Source organism: Monodelphis domestica, chromosome 2 (assembly GCF_027887165.1).
Source record: "Monodelphis domestica isolate mMonDom1 chromosome 2, mMonDom1.pri, whole genome shotgun sequence".
Lineage (NCBI taxonomy): Eukaryota > Metazoa > Chordata > Mammalia > Didelphimorphia > Didelphidae > Monodelphis > Monodelphis domestica.
Genome location: NC_077228.1, coordinates 274,479,595 through 274,502,098, shown reverse-complemented (window position 1 = coordinate 274,502,098; position 22,504 = coordinate 274,479,595). Strand labels below are relative to the sequence as shown.

General features: G+C 36.1%; 1 protein-coding gene across 4 annotated transcripts in view; it reads left to right on the top strand.

Moving 5' to 3' along the window:
- The window catches only part of PXT1 (peroxisomal testis enriched protein 1), a 39,650-nt gene that overhangs the window by 11,755 nt on the left and 5,391 nt on the right, over positions 1 to 22,504 (top strand). Inside the window, exons 1-3 of one of the 4 annotated variants that reach the window (XR_001628247.2) lie at positions 15,479 to 15,677; positions 16,524 to 16,674; positions 19,805 to 19,932. Coding sequence is in view for 1 of the 4 variants with exons in the window: in XM_056818131.1 (XP_056674109.1) it covers positions 19,805 to 19,932 (128 nt within the window). In the remaining 3 variants the exon portion in view is untranslated. Of the gene's footprint in view, positions 1 to 15,478; positions 15,678 to 15,864; positions 16,675 to 19,804; positions 19,933 to 22,504 lie in introns of those variants that run through there. The other 3 variants (XR_001628248.2, XR_001628246.2, XM_056818131.1) reach the window with 3 other exon arrangements.

Below are 22,504 nucleotides of genomic sequence, written 5' to 3'. Positions count from 1 at the left end.
CATATGGACAGACTTAGAAACACTTCATAGACTGAAAAATTGGATTCTCAAAATACTCAGTTTTAAATTAATGAAGGGATTATTAGTCATAATGGGAGAAGTTCTTCGTTAGCAAATTCAAACATTCTTATATTCTTTAGACTCAGATTTAGAGCTGAAAGGGACCTTGAAAATAGTCAATTCATTTTACAGTGGAAGAAACCAAGGCCTGGTGAAGTTAAGTATGACCCAAGGTCACACAAATAGTAAATGATAGGAGGGGATATAGAATCCAACTACTTCGTTTGATAAATGAGGAAAAAATTAATATTTCTAAAGTTAAAAGTTTTTAAGAATATTGCTACTCTAGATTATTCATGCAACTATTCTCATCTGCCATCATGGATAGTTGAGAGATGCATGAATGTATAATTTTGATATCCTTGGGAATAAATGCTAAATGAATGAAATTTCTCATTAAACTTCTTTCCAACTCCCTTATTCCTATTGCTGGCTTTTCCTCATTCTTTAATAAGTCAAGTCTGATTCTACATAACTCTTGCATTATCCTATTTTGCCTTCTCATACTGTGCCACTACCCTAATTCAGGCCCTCATCACCACTTTCTCAGATAACTCTATTAGCCTCTGAATAATGGCTTCATTGCCTCTGATATTTCCCTTCTCTGACCAATTTTTCATGAATCTACCTCAGACATAGGTCATTCTCTGACTCGAGGACCTTCAGAAGTATATTGTTACATATAAAATACTCATTAGACTGGTATTTAAGATTATCTACAATCCGACTTTAGCCTTTATTTTATTGTCCTTATAGAACATAAGGACAAAAAATAAATTCTCATCCTATGGTGGTTAAGGCCAAGTTAAGGTCATCTACCTTATCTATCCATCAGAAGAGCCATAGGGCCAAGGCAAAGCTAGGGTGAAAAAGGTCAAAGCACTGATGTCTAAAGTCTTCTCACTTAAAGTGCTTTGCATCTCTGTTTGGCTCCCATCATCCTCTACCTTGTTCCATTTTTCTGTATCACACCCCCATTCTCTTCCTAGTGGATTAAAAGCTCCATTAGTTCAGAAACTTCCATTTTTTCCATCACTGCACCTAACTCAATATCCTATATATAGTGGGTACTTAATGGTTATTGAATAAGACGTTTGGCATAGATCAAGCTGACATGTTGCCTCTGGAAACAGTACCATCAACAGATGCCATCAGGAAGTATACTTTGCTTCTGGTCTATATGCCAGTCTTTTGTACAAAGGTAGGCTCCTAAGACATTCCTCTGGTTGGAAGGGATTAGCATACCACACTGGGGTTTTGGACAGTTAAAGAGTAACATGAAAACATTTGATCATCTGGGGAAGACACTGAAGGAGGAAGCAAATAGGAAAGGAATACAGAAAGGAAGATGGAAGGAACAAACTTCCTCTACTTTGCAATTCTTCCTAGAACTTGGATAAGAAAACGATCATTGAAAAGCCAGTTTTTAAGTCAATGATTTCTTAAATATTTACATGTTGGAATATTTGGACGGCAATTTAAGGAATCTCTTTGGTAAAGTAAATCTTTTGTTGAGTGACCATCTAATGGAAGAGTTCTTAATCTCATGTTTGTGAATTTAAAAATTATTTTGATAATATAATTGGTTTCCTTTTGATCAAGCAACAATGTTCTCCTGTTTTATAGTTTCAGAGGACCTAGATTTTAATTATTATTCTATTTTTTTAGCTGTGTGACTACAAGCAAGTCATAAAATCTCTAAGCCTCAACATTCTAATATGTACCAATATAATGAAAATGACAATTATACTTAAACTAATTTACTTATTCCATGTCATATGAATCAAACTACCTAATTATTTTAGAGGGCTAAAAAATAAAATTCACCTGGAAGAACAAAAGGTCAAAAATTGTGTGGGAAAGAGAAAAAAATGTGAACGAAGGTGGCTTAGCAGTACCAGATTTCAAACTATATTACAAAATGGTAATTATCAAAATGATCTAGTGCTGCCTAAGAAATAGAATGGTAGATCAGTGGAATAGATTAGGTATATGATATACAGTAGTAAGTGACCATATTAATATAGTGTTTGGTAAAACCAAAGATCTAAGCAATTGGAGTCAAGAACTCGCTGAAAAAAATTGCTGGGAAAACTGAAAAGCCAAGTGGCAGAAACTAAGAATAGTCAATATCTCACACTATATACCAAGATAAAATCAAAATGAGTATGTGACTAAGACATAAAGGATAACAGCAAATTAGAGGAGCATGGGAAAATTTGCCTGCCAGACTATGGATAAGGGAAGAATTTGTCACCAAAGAGAAAGGATTATAGAAGATGGATAATATTTCATGAATCCAAAAAGTTTTTACATAAACAAAACCAATACAGCTAAAATTAGAAGATAAGCAGAAAATGATTACAAGTTTCCCTGATAAAGGTCTCATTTCTAGAATATATAGGGAATTGAGCCAAACTGATTAAAAATAAGAGCTATTCCCCAGTCGCTAAATGATCAAATTATGTGAACAGATAATTTTCAGAAGAAATCAAAGATATTTATAGTCATAAGAAAATATGCTCTAAATCACTATTGATAGAAAAATACAAAATAAAATTGAGATACCCCTGCATTTATCAGATTAAAATGCAAAAAAGTATAAGTGTTAGAGGGGATTTGGAAAAATTGGGTTACAAATACACTGTGGTATTTTGAACTGGTCGAACCCTTCTGGAAAACAAATTGGAATAGTCAAAGGGCTATAAAACTATTCATACCCTTTGACCCAGCAATGTCATTGTATCCCAAAGGGATCAATGAAAAAGGAAAAGAACATATCCACATCTAAAGAAAGAACTGAACTCTTGAGTGCAGATTGAAGCATTTTTTAAAACTTTATTTTCCTTGATTTTTAAAAATATGGACGTATGTTTTGTGTGGCTTCACATATATAATTGATATCATACTGCTTACCTTCTCAATGGACAAGGGAAGGGCTGGAAGAAAAGAGACTTAATGACAAAATACTGTAATGTGAAGTTAAAAATAAAATTTTTTTAAATATTAAAAACTAAAATGTTAAATGAGAATAACACTGATCTCACAGCTTTCTAAATACATTGTAAACTGTAAAACATGAAATAAATGTGAGCTATTCTAGCTACATTACAAAATCTACTTGGAAGGACCATTAGTTTTCCAAAGAATTCAACTGCTTTTAAATGGAAGAATTACCTTGCCACTAGAATAATCTTAAAAGTGAGGAATGCATGCTTTGAGTAGTGTGCAAGATAATCCATTAGGCTGAAGAAAGAAAATATTAAATTTTTTATTTTTAATATAAAAGAAGGTATGATCTATTAATATTTAATATGGAAATGGACACTAGTGCCCTCACTAGGTTTAATGGCAGATGGTCATGAGGTTACTTACATACTATAGCCAAAGTATCATTCTGGAAGAATGAACAAAGCATTTATTAAATGCTTACTTTGTCTCAAGCATTGGATATGCAAATAGAAAAGCAGTATAATTTCTGCCCTTCCTGAGCTCATATTCTAACAGGAGACACAGAAGAGTTCCTTTGCAGAGCAAGTGGAAAGACTCAGCAATCCAAATGCATCTTTAGTCATAATTTCCATTGATAAAACCATACTTGCCTCTGATGAACCATTTGACAGTGTCAAGAACTTTGGGAGCAAGAACTTTCGTTTCTGTATATTCAATATGGGTAGTTGCTTGGTTTGTCTCCAAAGAGGTTGTAATGCTGGACTATGGCTACAGAGCTAGAAGCAAGGCCATGGCCGGGAGGGATGCTGCTTTGAGAGACTGACCAGTGATATGAAGCCATCACGAGACAGTAAGACTAGGATATCCCCCTTGTGGGGATGGAGCCCCCCCACCTCCATCCCTGCTAAGGATCCCTCCCCCCACCCAGAGACAGGAGGTGGCATGTTCTAGATGGGCCAAAACACTACCATTTAAACTACCAAATCCCCTCAGACCTGCTCCCCCCAGTAAAGCCAGCCTAGGTCCCCACACCCTAATCTCGCAGCACCCCCAGGTCAGTGGCCCCAATTCTAGCCCTAAACCTGCAGTTGTAGTCCAGAAGAACAATCCCTTTGGAGACTGATCAGGCAATTGTCTTGGTAGTTGTTGCAGTCTGTCTCCTCAGCAGCCACGGCTACCCCAAACCCAGAAAAGAATGTTCTTATTACTAAAGTCTTTGGCAGTATAAAATGGTTCAACATCATAAATGGGTATGGTTATTAATAGAAATTACAACTAGAGCACCTAGGTGGCTCAGTGGATAGAGAGCCAGACCTGGAGATGAGAGATCCTGGGTTCAAATCTGACCTTGGGCACTACCTAGCTGTTTGACCCTGGACAAATCAGAACCCCAACTGTGGAGGCCTTACCAAACTTCTGCCTTGGAACTAATACCTAGTACCAATTCTAAGACAGAACATAAGGGTTTAAAAAAATTAAAATGAAAGAAGATGCATTACCATTTGCTTTGTACTAAGCTATCAATCCATTTACTTTGCAGCTAGACTCTCCTGAATATATTGTTTTGCCTTATTAGAATATGAGCTCCTATATTATGATATAAGAAACATAAAATATAATAAAACCATTAAAAAATATTACTGAACAGCAGAGACAACCTGGTTATATACCTAGTGCTTTGTATCTTGTACGCATCTAAAATGATTTTTCATTCATTTTCATTTAAAAACTAAATTTTTGTTTCGCAAAATATCACCTATAAAATCATATCTACATACTTTACCTTGGAAACAGTTTTCTAACATTAAAAAATCTTAAACATGGAGATGAGAGATTCTGGCTTCAAAAATGACCTCCAATAATTCCTACCTCTATGGCCCTGGGCAAGTCACAATCCCAGTTGGCTAGCCTTGACTGCTCTGCCTTGCCTTGGAACTGATAACTTAGTATCAATACTAAGGCAGAAGGTGAGGGTTTTTAAAAAATTTTATGCACGAAGAATACAAGTCCATGGGTTTGGAATCCATTTGTTAATGTTTTTGTTTTTTTTTTAAGTGCAACTCTTTTTGATTAGTTTGCAAGAACAACATATTAAGTGATGGATGGGACTGAGAAGGGGATAACTTGGCTCAATAATCATAGCCAAACAAGCTCCTATTCTGTATAGATTTAATGTATCTTTTTCAGCTATGACAATCGCTAAAACCAAATATCAAAATAAACTGCACTAAGAACCAGCCCTTCGGCTCACTAGATTATGCCATGTTAAACCACATTGCACTTACTAAAAATATTATTAGTTCTTTAAGTGAGAGCAAACAAGTTTTATACAACTAATAAATTTAAATTTTAACATTTTAAATCTTTTTTCTCTTCTTAAAGTTTTCTATTCTGTACTTCAAAATAACACTAAAATGCACTCGCAACTCTTTTAGTAGAATAGGGGTGTCTAACAATTTTTTTTACTGATAAAGGTGCATAATAGAAAAGTTTGGAGACTTGCTTTTAGAAAACCAGCATAAAATTATTTCATACTTTCACAAGGAAGGCACCCTCTCTGTCTTGCTATATATTCTTGCATGCATGAATATACTGTCTTCCACATGTAGCAGGGAAGTGCCATGTGGCTCAAACGGAGACAGACTAAACAGCTCTACTCTCTTTTTCTCCCATCATTCTCCAAGGGAGACTTTAATTTCTGACAGGAAGGGAAACTCAGGAGATTGGGGGCCAGAAGGTGAGCCACTCTGCCTCTTCTCAGAGAGAGGGAATATCAGACTAAGATTATAGCTATCTGCTTCTTTAGATATTATTAGTCCAGTGGACATGATTTTTCAAGTTTAAACTGACTATTCAACTATTCAACTAATGGGAGAATAGGACTCCAAACTTCATATTCAAGGGTTGACCCCTTTCCTACAAAATACTAGTTCCACAATTAATGCACATTGCAATTAACAAAGAAATCCATTTATCCAAGTCAATAGAAAAAACAGAAATCAGAAAAAAGTATACAAGAATATATACTAGGCAATACAGAGTGAAGGAGTTCTCTTGCCCTGAGTATGGCAACTTTGTTTGACAGAGAAAGGCAGAGGAAAGGGGGTGAGGGGGGGGGGGAAGAGAGAGAGAGAGAGAGAGAGAGAGAGGGAGAGAGAGAGAGAGAGAGAGAGAGAGAGAGAGAGAGAGAGAGAGAGAGAGAGAGAGAGAGAGAGAGAGAGAGAGAGAGAAATCTCCAAAGGAAGTTGCCTGAAGTCTTTAGAGTAGCAACCTGGGAAAAGGAACATGATGGAGACTGCCAACTCTTGTCCTATTGATTCCTTCTCAGAATCTTTTCCTTCAGCAACTGTAAGTGGGGTTGGCAATCATTTTCTCTCTTGAAGAGAAACTAGAGCAATTTCATAGCTCAAGGAGTCTGAGGAGACCTGAAGAAACTCTAGAGTGTAGAAAAAAACAGAGACTGGTTGGTGGTTTCCTGCTCTTGCCAACTCCACCTTGCCGCTCCCATGTGTGGGGACATTGAAGAAAAATTATAGCTAAATTTTCCCTAGAATAATGTAATGTTTAAAATCAACAAACATTAAGCACCTTCTGCGGGCTTAGTGTTATGGAAAAGGTACAATACATCACAGAAGAATATTTTTGAGCTGACAGGGAACTGAAGAGATTATTTAGTCTAACCTCTTATTTTTATAGATTTTGAAGCTAAGGCCCAAATAATTTGCTAGTCATAGAGCCAAGACAAGAATCCTGTTCTCTACATCCTTAGTCCAATCTTCCTATCAAAATACAGGTTAATGGGGCTGCATTTGCAGAGGAATTGTGATAATCTTAGTTAATTTAGGAGATTTTTGATTGTCAGAGTTGTCTTATCATATACCTGCAATATAGTGATGTTCATGAATAAGACATCATTAGCAATAGAATTTCTGAGCAGATTTGATATATTTAAAACACACAGTCAGCTCTTGATCACAAACACCAAGAAGGAAAAGTGGGATATAACCAAGGGGACATTAGTCACTAGTCACTTGGTTGGTTGAACCAGACAAGAACTCTATTCCTAAGGATGTTGTAAAAGACAATATTAAGACCTTTATAAGGTGTAATCTGTAATATTTTGACAGCCAAAACTTCTTTTTAAAATTGTGGCAATTTTTAGTCCAGAGGTAAAGGAAGTAAAACAAAACAAAAAATCTAAAAGCAAGGTTTGGATAACTAAGAACTGAATGGATTTCTTATGTGAAAGATAAAAGGACAGTGAATTATTATTCCAATTTGACTTTTGAATCAGTTCACTATATGTCCTGGGGATGAGTAACAATCATGAAGAGTGAAAAGAAAAGGCTTCTAGTTGCAATAAGCTTGTGTTCTTTAAAGCACCACATAAAAGGATATCTTACTTTAAAAAAAGAGGTAACTTTTTTCATACTTATAAAGCCTTGCAAAATACAAATAGTTGGAGTGAGGGCAGCTAGGTAGTCCAGTAGATAGAGTTCCAGGTCTAGAGTCAGAAGGACTTGGGTTCAAATTTTACCTCAAATATCTCCTATTTGTGTGTGTCACTTGGCAAATCACTTACTCCCAATTGCCTAGCCTTTACCACTCTTAGAACTGATACTAAGACAGAAGGTAAGAGTTTTTTAAAAAGTAGGTGTGATGGTGATGATAATAGAAAGGCTGTACTTAACTATTTAAAAATAATTTTAATTATTTTTTTTGTTTTTATATCATCTAAATTTCTGTTTCCCTCCCCTCCCTCTTTCTTCTCCCAAAGATCTATCTCAAGTAGCAAAAAAGTCCTTTTAAAGAAAAAAAGGAAGATTAAAAAAACCCATATTATACATTGTAAATATATGCTATATACCACATTCCTGGACCTCCTACCTCTGCAAAGGAGGAGAAATCTTCTCATATCTCTTCTCTGGAGCCAAGGTTCTTTGAAATTATGCAATATTTACCTTCAGTTGTTCGTTGTTGTTGTTGTTTTCCATTTGCTTTGTTTCAGTTACTGTGTACATTGTTTTCTTGGCTCTGTTTACTTCATCTTGCATCAGTTTATGTACGTCTTTCTATGATTCTCTGTATTAATGATTAATCATTTCTGATAGGACAGTTATATGTTCTTTTTGTTCATGTAATACAATCTGTTCATCTATTTCCCAATCAATTGGTTTCTACTTTTTCAGTTCTTTGCTACCACAAAAAAATGCTCCTATGTTTTGGTGGATATGGCACTTCATTCTTATTAATGACTTCCTTGGGTACATATCTAGTAGTGGAATCTCTAAGCCAATGGATATGGATATTGCAGTTACTATGCATAATTCCAGATTGATTTCCAAAATAGTTGTATTAATACATAATTCATTCAACAATGCACTGATGTGCCTATTTTCCCACAATCCTTCTAGCATTGACTATTCCCATTATTTATCATCTTTACTAATCAGCTTTTGGTTGTCTATCTATCTATCTTGGATAACAAAGTCATTTAAGAAATTTGCTACAAATATTTCCCCCATTTGATTATGTCTCTTCTTGACTTAGATGAATTCATTTGGTTTGTGCAGAAGCTTTCCAATTTCATGTAATCAAAATTATTTATTTTAATTTTTGTAATTGCCTTTATAACTTGTTTAAGAATGCATCCATCCATATGTGGGAGGTCCTGAGTTCAAATTTGACCTCAGACACTTCTAGTTGTGTGACCCTGGGCAAGTCACTTAACCCCCATTGCCTAGCCCTTATCACTCTTCTGCCTTAGAGCCAATATCCAGTATTGATTCTAAAATGAAAGGTAAGAGTTTAAAATTTTTTTAATTTAAAAAGTGCATCCATATGATATGCTTCTTTTCTAAAATTTTCTAGCATTATCTTATTTTTTATTTATTTTAATAACCCTTACCTTCTGTCTGTCTTAGAATCAATAATGTGTATTGGTTCCAAGGCAGAAGAGTAGTAAAGGCTAGGCAATGAGGATTAAGAAACTTGCCCGGGGTCAAATAGCTAGGAAGTGTCCAGGACCTCCAGTCTCTAGGTCTGACTCTCTATCCACTGAGCCATCCAGCTGCCCCCTAGCATTATCTTTAATTTATTATTATTAATCACATTTCTATTTTGAATTTATTGTAGAATAAGGCATAAAACAGTGGCCTAAGCCTAATGTACTTGTTATTAATATTAATTTTGTTTTTACCACTAATACCTGATTAAAAATACATCACTATTGCTCGCACTTAACTGATTAAACCTTCAAAATGGCTCTTATAATCTAGAATCTGGTTAGCCACCATAGGGAGTGCACAAGGCCAGCTGTCTAGTTCCAAACTATGCTAATTAGCAGCAAGCACTGACAGCTTTGCTAAAGTTGGCACCAAAGTAGCTCTGGAGACCACAAAAGTTCTCCCTTTTCCTTGGGTTAGGATGTTCTTTTAATTTGTCTCCTGGAACAACCATAGAGCACATATGGCTGCTGGTGAACTTGGGCAACAGAAGTAGTGGCTGACTGCTTTGCTCAAAGTGCGTGTGTTTTTTGATGGCTCACCCTTCCCCATTCTCATAATCAGATTAATAAAGAAAAGGAAGGGAGTAGAAACTAAGTCTAGGGTTTAAATGGAGACTCGTGTATTCTTTCGAAGTTATGGAAATGTCAGACACTCTTTTCAGTTCCTCTACCTCCCATTCCAATTGCCCCCACCCCATTGTTCTGAGAGAAAAATAGTATCCGGGATCCAGTCTCTCTCTGTCTCTCCCCACAATTATTAACTAACAAAAACAACTTGGTTGATGGCTAACAAGTTTTTTGTTTTTTTTTATGATAACCATTTGAAAAGCATTTAAAAAGTGAACACCCAGGAAACAGTTTGTGTGAAATTGAGGCTAAAAATTTTAAGAAACAAAATAGATTTCTTCACCTCTTCCCTCTAGCTGGTCAGGGTTTAATGCGGAAGGGAAGCTACAGAAATTCATTTGGATTATTAAATGGGGGTTATTGGATATGGTCAGTGATGGAGATGAGGAAACAAAGGTCTTAGGGACAGGGGTGTTCATGTCACCTTCACTTGCCACTCCACTCTTACTCTCTGCTCATAGTCATTGAAGAATCCACCCTATTGGATACACCCCATCTCTTCCTTTTATAGAAACCCCAGGTCAAAATCAAAACAATTGAAATTTGGGGAAGGGAGATTCTAGGTACTGACTGCTCTGTCTCACACTGACACTTCTCTCTTCCTAGGTTTCCCTGGCTTCACCTGTCAGTGTGGCAAAGGCAAGCTACATAAGTATTACTGATTATATATATTGTTGACATATAAATCTTTATACAAACTGTATGGATAAAACCCCAAAAGAGAATCAGGGATTCTGATGCACCAAGTTACACTTTTCAAGTCTGTGGTAGCATATTAGAATCAGAGTTAAAAGGAATCTATTGCCTAGTCCAGTTCCTACTCAAACCATCAATCCCATAAGTCCTTGAAGAACTTCATTATAACTGAAAGAGTTTTACTCTTTTGAGGCAGTCATTTCCTGCTCTATGATCTGCTTTTAACTTTTTTCCATATCATAAAAAATGTATATTATAAGAGGAAGGAGGAATTGGCAGTCTGCTCTTCAGTGGCTAGTCAATACTCCTTTCTAAGAGGAGTAAAGGAAAAAAAAAAGTTGAACCCTTCCCTTCCCTCAATACTATGTATTGATTCCAAGGCAGAAGAGCAGTAAGGGCTAGGCAATAGGGGTTAAGTGACTTGCCCAGGGTCACACAGCTAGGAAGTGTCTGAGGTCAAATTTGAACCCAAGATCTTCTGTCTCTAGGCCTGACTATGCACCAAGTCTACTCCCTAAACTAATTTTCTAACTGGGTGCCCTATCGCTAGTCTCTTCTCACTCTAGCCCATCCTTCATGCAGCTGATAACTCTGACCCTGTCATTACTCAGGCAAAAACAAAACAAAACAAAACAAAGAAAGAAGCAAAAAATTTAGCTAATTCCCTATTTCCTAGAGCTAGCCAATGAATTAGCCTGGCATTTAAGAAACTACATTTTGGCTTCACCCCTATTTTTTCACTCTTATTTCAAGATCCAGCCAAACTGTACTACTAATATTCCAATCACCTCCTCTATGAATGTGTGAACCCTATGTCTAGGCTCAGTAAGAAAAAAATAGCAAAACAAGGTCAAATACTTGGGGTTTCTAGGTACACAGACAAACCTTACCCTCTGAATTCACAGTGCATTTTGGTCACAAAATGAAGCAAGCAGTATAAGTGTTTAAATGTAAAGAAGAAAGAGTAGATTTTTCTGCCAGAAACCAGTATTTTGTTGTATAAATTCCATATTTCTCATATTACCCAATATTAACAAGAATTAAGTAATTTAGCAAATATCAATATTTAAAACTCACAGAATCAACAAATACAAAGTTGTTTTTTTCTTTTTAAAACACATCTTTGGAACTGATGTGTGAGGGGGTATAGCCCAGAAGGAGAAATCAACCATACAATTACAATCCTTTTTTTGCTAATTTCTTGGGATCCCCACTAAGGGGTGTGTCCAAAATGGAAAACCCTGGGTAGAGAATTTCTCCGAGATCAAAATGATTTTTGTTCCAAGTGAAGCCCCTCATGGAATGTGTATGCTTTGACCCTGAGGACCAGGCAAGCTGCAACTTCCCCCCTTTCTCTCCCTCCCCCTCCTTCCCAGATACCTGGAAAGGCTTGTGTTTCTTTAATGTCATCAGCTCAAGTCTAATCAGTTGTGTTCCACTCATTTTAGGGGTTCAGTGATTAGCACTTAATATTGGGTTGCTTTTACTAAGAAATATTTAAATCATAGATATAGCAAGAAAATATACCCAAACATTTCCCTCTTTCACACTTCAGGGCACAATTCATCCATAAATAGGTCATAACAGCTCAATGCCCAGGCAGCACTGATTCTACCAAGTATCATGTACAAAGAGGCATTGCTGCTAGCTTCTCTTTGACTTGAGACCATTAAGCCACTCCAAATGATTACGCTATGATCTTTAGGTCATCATTGTTGGGCTGACTCCAACACTTGACCTAGATTCCCAGACTTTCAGATTTCTGTGGCCCATGTTCCAAGTCTTTGAAATTTTGAAGGTTTGAGACTCCATTCCCTGCATCATGCACTTAGCTTCATCTCCTGCAATGAGTAAAGGAGTCACTTTGCTTCCCCAGATTCAAGTGTTGCCATGATAGAGCTGAATCTCAGCTGAATCAGGCCTCTTTGAAGACACTGAGCTATAGAACGAAGGTTCCTCCCTGCACATCTGATATGCCAGTAAGAGCCAGTTACAGAATGTGCACATGTACACTTGTTTACATGATTTTCCTTAAAGCTGCTCATTAGTGTCTTCTGTGTAGAGATGTGCCAGTACCCCATTACAAATGCATTTTCTCTTTTCCCTGCCTTTCAGAAATCCTTTACTTCTTTCAAAACCTAGCCAACTTCACTATTAAGTCTTTCCTCCTCCTTACTGAAACTTTTATTCCTCATTAAATTCTCCTGTCTGGATCTCTTCCTTGCCTTCATCACATTTTACACCAAATCATTATACCTAGCTGAGCATCTTCTAGTTTGTCCCCTAAAATAGAATTTAAACTACTTGATAAGGAGTGTGTCACTTTAATTTTTATATCTCCATTGATGAGCATGAGGCATATCATCAACATTTTAAGAAAACTTGTTGAACTGAACTGAATTGAAAAGAAGAAAATAAACTTCTCTGGAAGAAATTCGTAGGATAGACTCAATATTAAAAAATTCTTAAATAGGAGAATTTTAGAGGTTGTCTAGTCCACTTTTCAAACCAAAATCTATTGGGATAAAGGTTCTCACATTTCAACAAAACAATATGCTAATTTTTTTACAACAGAAGGTAAACAAATAGAAAAAAAAGAAACATGGTGGCACACTGTGTGTGTAGAGCTAAAGCAGTCCTGTATCCCTCATACAATGTAATAAATTGTTACAAATTATAAAGTATAACATTGTTGGTGAATTCTATTTTTAAATAGCCATACATGACCCAACTTGTCAGAGTAAAGCCGGTTTTCAGACATGTCAAGAAGCTCAGGTAAGGAATTATTTCTATTAAATCATTTCTTTCTTAGTTTTGGGAAACTAGAAAGGGTAAAAAATGTAAATTAACATAAACTAATTCTATTGAGAAAGCATCACATTTTCAGTGTCCTAAAACATTGAATAAAAGCTGTAGAAAACCTAAAAATTGTTTCATAGAAATACCACTCTAATTTGGACATTACACAGAACTGTATTAATGTCAGGTTCAAGTAAGATTACAAAAAACAAACAAACAAGAAAAACACAAAAAAGTAATGTTTAAAAAATGCATCAAAATTTTCTTTAATAGAATTAGGTTTTACATTTTGCTTGAATATATACAGTTCTTTCTAAATGAGAAAAATTCCATATAGAAATCTAACTGGCCTATCTTGGTCTTACCTGTTTGGGTAAGAATTTAATTAAAGAACAGATAAATTAAATTTTGTTTTATAGAGATTTTTATTTCTGAATTTATCAGAATCCTGTGTTGTGTTTTAACGAGAATAAGAATATTTAATGAGAATTTGTCAGTTGTTAAATTATATATAGTTTAGGCATCAGAATAAAAATTCTTGTAGGAAAGCTTTTAATAACTATAGGATTAGACCCAAATCGTTAATCAAAGACAGAGTTATAAAGCATATATTGGGTTATTGGTTTAATTAAATTATGTCCATTCAAAAGAAAATAATCTTAAGAAAAATGAGAAATTTGGTCATTAGAAGTCTAGATTTTTTTCTTGTCCATAATGATAAATATTGTAACTTTACCTTTAAAAGAACTTAGTAATTAACTAAGGTAAAATAATTAACTAAAAATTTCACATTTTACCTAGATATTAGAGATGTGTGGGGCTAATCTCAGTATATAGCAAACATTCAATAAATTCTTTTAGACCAAAAAATTTCAAAAATTGCATATTTTATCTAACAAAAATAATAATGAGCTGTGGAATTCAGTACTTCAAGGTCCTATAATTTCATCAATATAAGAATTGCCCTCAATGACATTGATCATAATCCCTTTACAAATTAATTGGTTTTCCAGAATTAGTGTCAAAAAAAATTATTAACTTGTAGTTGATCTGATTATGAAGTTCTATAAACTTAGTTAGAGTGATCCTGGTTCAAAAACAAAAGAACAATAAAACCCATCAACAGAAAATCTAAATTGTAAAGCTCATCACTAGTCCCATAGCCTAGCTTTTCAAGCTTTATAGGTCCTATCAGCTGTCCTGACTGTCATTAAGCCAGGGCCACCTCCAAACCATGGTAAAACCAGAGATCTTGAGAGGAGGAATGATCTGTATAGCATTGCAAATCTTTTTTTCCTAAGAATTTTCATATCAATTAAAGTTTTTCTTTCCTTTATTTTTTCATCCTTGTTAATTAGATATTTTCTCCAGGTGTCTAATGAGGTGCTTTTCATACAATATAAGCTTGAAATATTTTTTCCATGTACTTTCTTTTTTTTTTTAAGGCAGAAGGTTCAGGAAAGTTAATTAGTAACTTGTGTTTATATGGATAAAGACATAGATAGATAGATAGATAGATAGATAGATAGATAGATAGATAGATAGATAGATAGATAGATAGATAGATAGATGGATGGATGGATGATGGATGTATAGACAGATATAGACAGATTGATGGATAGACAGACAGACAGATGTATAAATGACTAGACAGAGATGGATAGTAGAAAGATTAGATAGACAGATAGACAGAAATAGTCAGTCCCCCAGAGTTCTGTGAGAAGTATGTTATTATCCTCTTTCCCTGCAAATAGTCCAAAAGTAGTTTTGTTTTCACACCCAAAGACTGTCTCCTCCCTTTTACTAAGTATGGATGATGTTGTGATGACTGAGAATTCACCCAAGCCACTAGGATTAATTATATTAAGGTCAAATGTACAAATAGAGCTGGCCGGTGAAAGATTCCTTTCTCTCCTGTTCCTCCCATTTATCATTATTATTATTTTGCAAACAGATGATGGCTCTTTTACATAGAGGTCATACCCCTTTGCTCTCTGTTTCTACCTAGGATTAGACATAGAGGGTGGGGGCTGTTTAAAGGCACTCGGCGGGAGAGGAGCTGGGAAAACTCTTAAGGCTTTAGAGGCTCCCGTTTATGCAGCGTCTGGGAGTAAAAAGCCGAGTCCCTTCTCTGGCACAGGGCAAAGATGCAGAATTCAGTACTCTGGCGCCACCTTCCCCTGTAACCTTTTCCCGCCTCTTCTCTTCTTTTCCCGCCTTTCTTCCCCGCCTTTTTATAATTTCTCCCCGCCCTCCACTTCCCTCCAAAGCCAGCAGGGCTGGGGGTAGGGGGTAGGGGGGGGGATGGCAACAGGGGGAGGGGTGCGAGCTTTGGCTCGTGCTGCGCAAGAGTGAACTCACGTCTCAGTCCCACCCGGCATCCTCATCTTCTTCCCCTCCTCCCTATAATCCCTCCCGCTCTCCACTTCAACAATCGCTTTAGTGCGCAGCCGCTCTGCCTCGCCCTCTATCGCAGTTCCTCTTCGGATCCTGTCTGGAGCCCGCGTCTCTCCCTTTCCCCATTGGCTGCTCTCAGGTGACCCACAACCGCCCAAACCGCCGCTTCGGGAGCTTGCTGGACCCTTACATCTGTTCACCATTTGGGCTGGCGGCTGCGGGCGTTGCCAAGATCCCCATAAAAATTGAAAACGGAACATGGCAACCAAACGAAAAGCTAAAACGATCCTCGTCCTCCTCCTGCTCTCATTGGCCCGAAGTAAAGCTTTTGGGAAAACGAGTTGATTTCTTTAAGACCTTAGAAGCTCCTGCAGCTTTTGAGGGTCACTTCGTCCCTGTCACCTTTCCTGCGTTAGGCGAAGTCGATTTCCCCCTACCTACTTGAGGTCTAATAGGATGCTTTTCCCGAAGTCAAGGGGGAAGAGTTAATCGGCTGTCTGGAGCAGAACTAGCGAAAATTAGTTTTATTTGCTTAAATAGATAATGTTGTTCATTCATTTTAGTCGTGTCCGATCCCATCTGGGGTTTTCTCGCAAAGATACTAGAATGGTTTGCCATTTCTTTCTCCAGGTTATTTTAGAGATGAGTAAACTAAGGCCAACAGGATGAAGTGACTTGCCCAGAGTCACATGGTAGCGTCTGAGGTCGGACCGAAGAATCTTCCTGACTCCAGGCCTACCCATTGTGCCACTTAGATGACCCCACAGATAATCCAAATGATAAAAACCACATAAATATAGGAGAGGAGATGGAAAAGGCAAGAGTTTCCAAACCGGGGGGTGGAGGATGAGGAATCACAATCTTTTGCAGTTCTTGGATGAGGATGAATAAATGAGGATAATTAAAATTTACAAACAAAGCTTGCTTTGTGAAAGTTTCTTTTAAGAACATTCAATCAACACATTGGATGCTTCCCATTTGCCAGGTGCTGTGCTGAACACGAATACAAAGAAAAAGCAAAAATAGTCTATCTCAAAAGCATCTTTTTTCAGAGATGAACATATCACCTGCTCTAAAACTTGAGGGTGTGGAGCTAATGGATCTGCTTTATTTAGCCTGAAGTGTTCGGTAAAAAGGTATACCAAAATCTGCTTTTTTTAAAAATTACAAATGTTTTCAATTAATATTTTTCTCTCCTTTCTACTTCCCCATTGGAAAAAAAGAAAAAGAAAATCTTTAAAACAAATATACCTGGCCAAACAAAACAAATTCCCATGCTGGCCATATCCAAAAATGTAAGTCTTATTTCGCCATTTACAATCCATCTTCTCTTACAAGGTGGATAGCATACTTCATCATTAGTCTTCAAATGATGGTGGGTGATTTTATTTATCAGTTATTTTTCTTTGTTTTTCTTTACCATGTTGTTATTGCATAAATTATTCTCTTGGTTCTGCTCATTTCATTCTATCAGCTATAAGTTTTCCTGAGTTTCTCTGAAACCATCATCTTCATAATTTAAGTCACAAAATTATTACATTACACTGATATAGGTCATAATTTGTTTAGCTATTCTGTAATTGATGGGTACCCTTTTTCAGTTCTTTGCTACTACCAAAAGAGCTATTATAAATATTTCTGTACACATAGTTACCTTTTCTCTTTGAACCCTTTGGCATCAATGGTTGCTTTTGAAAAATGGTGAAACATAAAACTAAGTTAACTTGGTGTTGGCAACTGGTTCCCCAGAAGCATGTAGGCTGTTTAAATTCATTTCTGTTTTAAACAGAGTAAAGGAATCTGTACTTTTGAATTAATTCATCTTATTAATGATCATTACTTACCAAGAGGAATGAATTACTGTTAGACCCTTTCTCTCCCCACTGCCTCAACTGTGCAAAATATAAGCGCCCTTACTAGAGTTTTCCATTTGGGCCTTCTTTCTTTAGTTCAGAAATTCTCATGACCAATTCAACACTTATTAACTGTCATGTTAGCAAGACAATTTAATAGCATTTATGCAGCATGTTAAGGTTTGCAAAGCATCTAACATGTTTTCTCATTTGATTTAATGCTCCTGACTTCCTAACCTCATCTCTTTCTGGTCCTACATCTCATCCCCTTAGGGCCAGGTTCTAGTTACCTTTCCAAAAGACAATTAGATAACTGAATTGTACATTGTGCTGTTACACTAATGGGAGAAAATGAAAGAAGCTTTTGAGGCCCCTCTTTCTAGTTCCCAAGAAGTACATTTTGTTCAGGCCTTCTGGACATAATAATTTCATTGTTTTATTGGATTAACTTGTATAAAATAAAATGTAGAAAACGGTACTGATGAGATGAGATGAGCTAGCTATAAAACCTCTATGGAAACCTTTTTGGCAATCTAAATTGAAAAATACAGAACTTAAGAGAAATATATAGTTATATTAATTCATTTACATAAATAATATGTAAACCACCTAAATACAGGTCTTTATAAATAATAATAAATTCAAGTCTTCATGTCATATTCTAGGAATATTGGTGAAAATGGCTCCTCTCCCTTAAAACATAGACCCCTGGTTTAGGGAAAATGTTTTTGTTATTGTTGTGAAAAAAGAACTGATTTCAAAAGTAGAGATTTAGTATATATGAGATTATATATATGTACACACAAAAATAAATGGTACATAACAAAAACTCATCTTTCTTATATAAACCTCTTATTATTCAATGTTTTTTATAATTAAGTTAACAAAAAAGAAAATTTAAAATAAATAAATGAATTATGCTATCCCTATACAAAACCATGAAGGTTTTCTTTGGTACCCTAGCCCATGGGTTTCTTTCTTCTTCGCCCTGCCTTGACATCATTTGAAGCAGATATTTGGTTGCCTACTGTTTGCAGAGCAGCACACCAATTGTTGAGATTATAACAAAGTATAAGACATGGTCCAACCTCAAGGGTTTACATTCCAGTTGGGCAAACAGTATATTATTTTGATATGGCAAAACAAGACAGTGGGAGCAGCAAGGTGACTCAGTGGATTAAGAGCCAGGTGTAGAGAGAGACAGGAGGTCCTGGGTTCAAATGTGGCCTCCCATACTTCCAAGCTGTGTAACTCTGGACAAATCACTTAACCTCTGTTGTCTAGGACTTATTGTTTTTCTGCTTTGAAACTAATACACAGTATAGATTCTAAGATGGAAGGTAAGGCTTAAAAAAAAAAGACAGCAAGTGGTAAGTGTCAAATGTGTATGATCTCTCCTTTGACTATTCTGCTAAGGAGTACCTCAATAAAATTTAGCTTATTTCCTTCTACTGATTTGCTTGTATGCCTTTGGCATGACTTGATTATAATGATTTAATGACCATATTATATTTTTGTTTTTAAGCTTTTATGCTATGTGTGACCTATAAAAGGACAATATAGCTGTCTGATTATAATTTTCGAGAGGAAAGGGACTGCTAGTTCCCATTATACCATGCCTAATCTAGTATAGCCCTGCATTCAATTATATAATTAATATTGAAACATCTTGATTAACTAGAACCCTTGAACATAATTTTTTCCTGCTCAGCTTTTATAAGAAGTAAATGACAAAAGATTTTTTTGAAAATGATTTCAAATTATGTACATATTTAGCCCAATCTAAATTTCTTATCTTTCCACATCTCAGTTCTGTGTAATTATGATTTATAGTCATAATGATGACTTTGAATCATAATGGAAATTTAAATTAGTATCCTGAAGCTTTACATTGTGTATTCAAAGCTGGCTTCAAAGCCAGGAAGACCTAGGTTCAAATCTTGTCTCTGATGCATATTGGCTATGTGACTGTAAAATTTGTTACAACCTCTTTGGGGACCAGGCAACTCTCTAAGACTGTAAATTGTAAAGAAGATGTTGACCTACTTTGGTAGAGGACATTTCCTCATCTCGGAGTTCTCTATTCTAATAAAGTCACAGGTATTTTCAAGAGGAGTAGAAACATCAAGACCCAGCCCACTGACTAATGCGTAGTTAATCAAAATGTTAAATAAAACACCAAATAATTACCTAAAAATTCAATTCCCTGAGCATTCCAGTTAATCAAAGTTTTATTATAAAATGTTTTTAGAGATTATTATAATGGTGATGAGGTTCCATCTTTCCCATTCTCCAAAATAATTTCTTTGTCACTATAAATAATTCATACTGGCTAATTTTCTAGATATTAAAAATGTGTCCCAAATTTCAATTGATAGATGTTTAACAAAAAGGTTATAATCTACCCACACAGGTGATAATATTCTTTCTCAGCTGAGAAAGAGCAACAGTAGCTGTACCTATGATGAGGAAATGTTACAGAGATTGGCCTTGCAGCTGAGATGCATTGGAGATGGACTCAATAATAGAGTGATTCAAGAGGTGAGATACCATATCTCATTCCCAATTGTACTACCAAGTAGATAGGGAAATGGGGTTAAGAGTAAAGTGCCACCAAAAAAAAAATCCACAAAAACGTATCTTCTTGTAAGGGGGATGGAGAGGAGGGACATTTTCACTTATCTGTCATTGTCTAACCCAGGAATGATTTTTATATTTACTCTTCTTTTTAATCTTTGGAATTGTATGCTTCTTTGTTGTATATGATGCAGAACAGTGTATATTTTCTTCCTTTTATGGATTGAGTTAGCAAATCTAGCTTTCCGAAGGCTATTATTTTCTGCTAGATACTATGCCCATAATTCAGATAAACAATCTCCTGGTAAGTGGTGACACTTGGGGCTTTTGCCTTATAGTTCTATTAGATGGCTTCCAAAAAATCAGTTGACAAGCATTAAGATTAAGAGTTTATTGGTGTGGGGTAGTGAAATAGAAAAGTAATCTGAGAGGAAACTATTCTTGAGATAGTGAAGGTAAACTATAGAAATTATTTCTTCTTGAAATAGGGAGGGTAAACTGAGGGTAAACTGGTTTTTTTTAAATGACTGCTGTTCTCTGGCTTTGACTAGAGAGGCTGCTACAGGGGCCTGATGGCTGCTTATTTGTAATGGAGGTGGAAATGAGAAATGCAGAGGGATGCTTACACAGGGATACTGGTACACAAGAGACTGCTCTGGGGTTTGCTCTGGGGTTCTGCCTATTGATCCCTACTGATGGCTGATGGATCAATCTATTTCCTAACCTCCTTCCTCCCTCCTTTAACCAACCCTCTTCACCCAATTCTTCTTGAAGCCTTTGGCTCCTTCCCTCCCCTCTTGAGTAAACTATAAAGATTCTCTTTTCTTTTCCTTTTTCCAAGTTAAGGGGTTTATTGTGATAACAGGATGGGAAATTGAGGTAAGAGGGATGAGGATTTCCCTAATCTAAATGAGGTAAAATTGAGGGTTTGGGGAGTCATAAGTGTGACTCTTAGACAGTTAGGGAGATGGGGGACAACAGCAGTTCAAAATCTTCTTTCTTCTTCTTCACAAGATCAGCCTGACTTGTCTCCTTTCTCAGCTTCAACCCTAGAGAAAAACAAAGTTCAAAGTCTCTAAGTTTCTCCTGGCCAGCTCAACTCTTAATAGACCACCAACTCAAAAGCCAAGTTTCTCCTTGTCAGCTTCAGCCACTCAGTCAGAGAGCCAAAGTTCAAAAGACAAGTTTCTCTTCTCAGTGTGTCCAGCAAACCCCCAACTGCCACTCCTGGGAACATTCCATTGGAACCCTGGTTCTTGCATCTTGGTTTACAAGTCCTGCAAAACCTCTCTCTCTCTTCATGTCTCTATCACAGTAGGGATGGGGGTGGTACATCTAGGTATCTCAGTGGATTGAGAGCGGGGCTAGTGATGGGAGGTCCTGAGTTCAAATTCAGCCTCAGATACTTCCTAGCTGTGTGACCCTGGGCAAGTCACTTAACCCCCATTGCCTAGTACTTACCACTCTTCTGTCTTGGAACCAATACACAGTATTGATTCTAACACAAAAGGAAGGATTAAAAAAATTTTATTAGGTATCCCTGAACTTTTCTGAATGTTGCAGATACAAAGAAAAGCAAAAATATCCCCTTCCCCTCAAAATACTACATTCCAATGGGAATAAGATCTCATATGTAAATAAATAGATACATATAAGATAGAGTAGATTTATAAGTATGGTTAATTAAATCAAAGAAAATATATCATTTTCCCTTTCAGTTGCTTTTCTATTAAATTAGACTTTTTTGGCTAAAAGTTAAGCATAAGAAATTACTAACCATTAATTTATCTATCCTATATTAATTTTTAAGTAGGTGTTATTCATTTCAATCTATGTATATATGCTTTGAATTCTGGAATTGAAGATCTTGTGTTTACTTATCTCATTTTTGCCCAAATAGTCAAATTTTGCTCACCTCATCAAGTTTTGCCCTCTAGGCTGGTCATACTTGGTCCTATGGAATCTAATTTGAAGGCTATTTATTCCTCATCATCCTTGCCACATAGCCTGCCTATCATCTTTTTGCAGGCTAGACTACCTCCAATAGTGTCACACTTGCCTTCTAAATAGTTTCTCATTTGTCATGTAATTATACTTCTACCTTCCTCCATTCCTTCCTTCCTTCCTCCCTCCCTCCCTCCCCCTCTCTCTTTTCTCTTTCTTTCTTTCTTTCTTTCTTTCTTTCTTTCTTTCTTTCTTTCTTTCTTTCTTTCTTTCTTTCTTTCTTTCTTTCTTTCTTTCTTTCTTTCTTCTTTCTTCCTTTCTTCTTTCTTTCTTTCTTTTTCTTTCTTTCTTCTTTCTTTCTTTCTTCTTTCTTTCTTTCTTTCTTTCTTTCTTTCTTTCTTTCTTTCTTTCTTTCTTTCTTTCTTTCTTTCTTTCTTTCTTTCTTTCTTTCTTTCTTTTCTTTCTTCTTCTTCTTCTTCTTCTTTCTTTCTTTCTTTCTTTCTTTCTTTCTTTCTTCTCTTCTTTCTTTTCTTTCTTTCTTTCTTCCTTCCTTCCTTCCTTCCTTCCTTCCTTTCTTTCTTTCTTTCTTTCT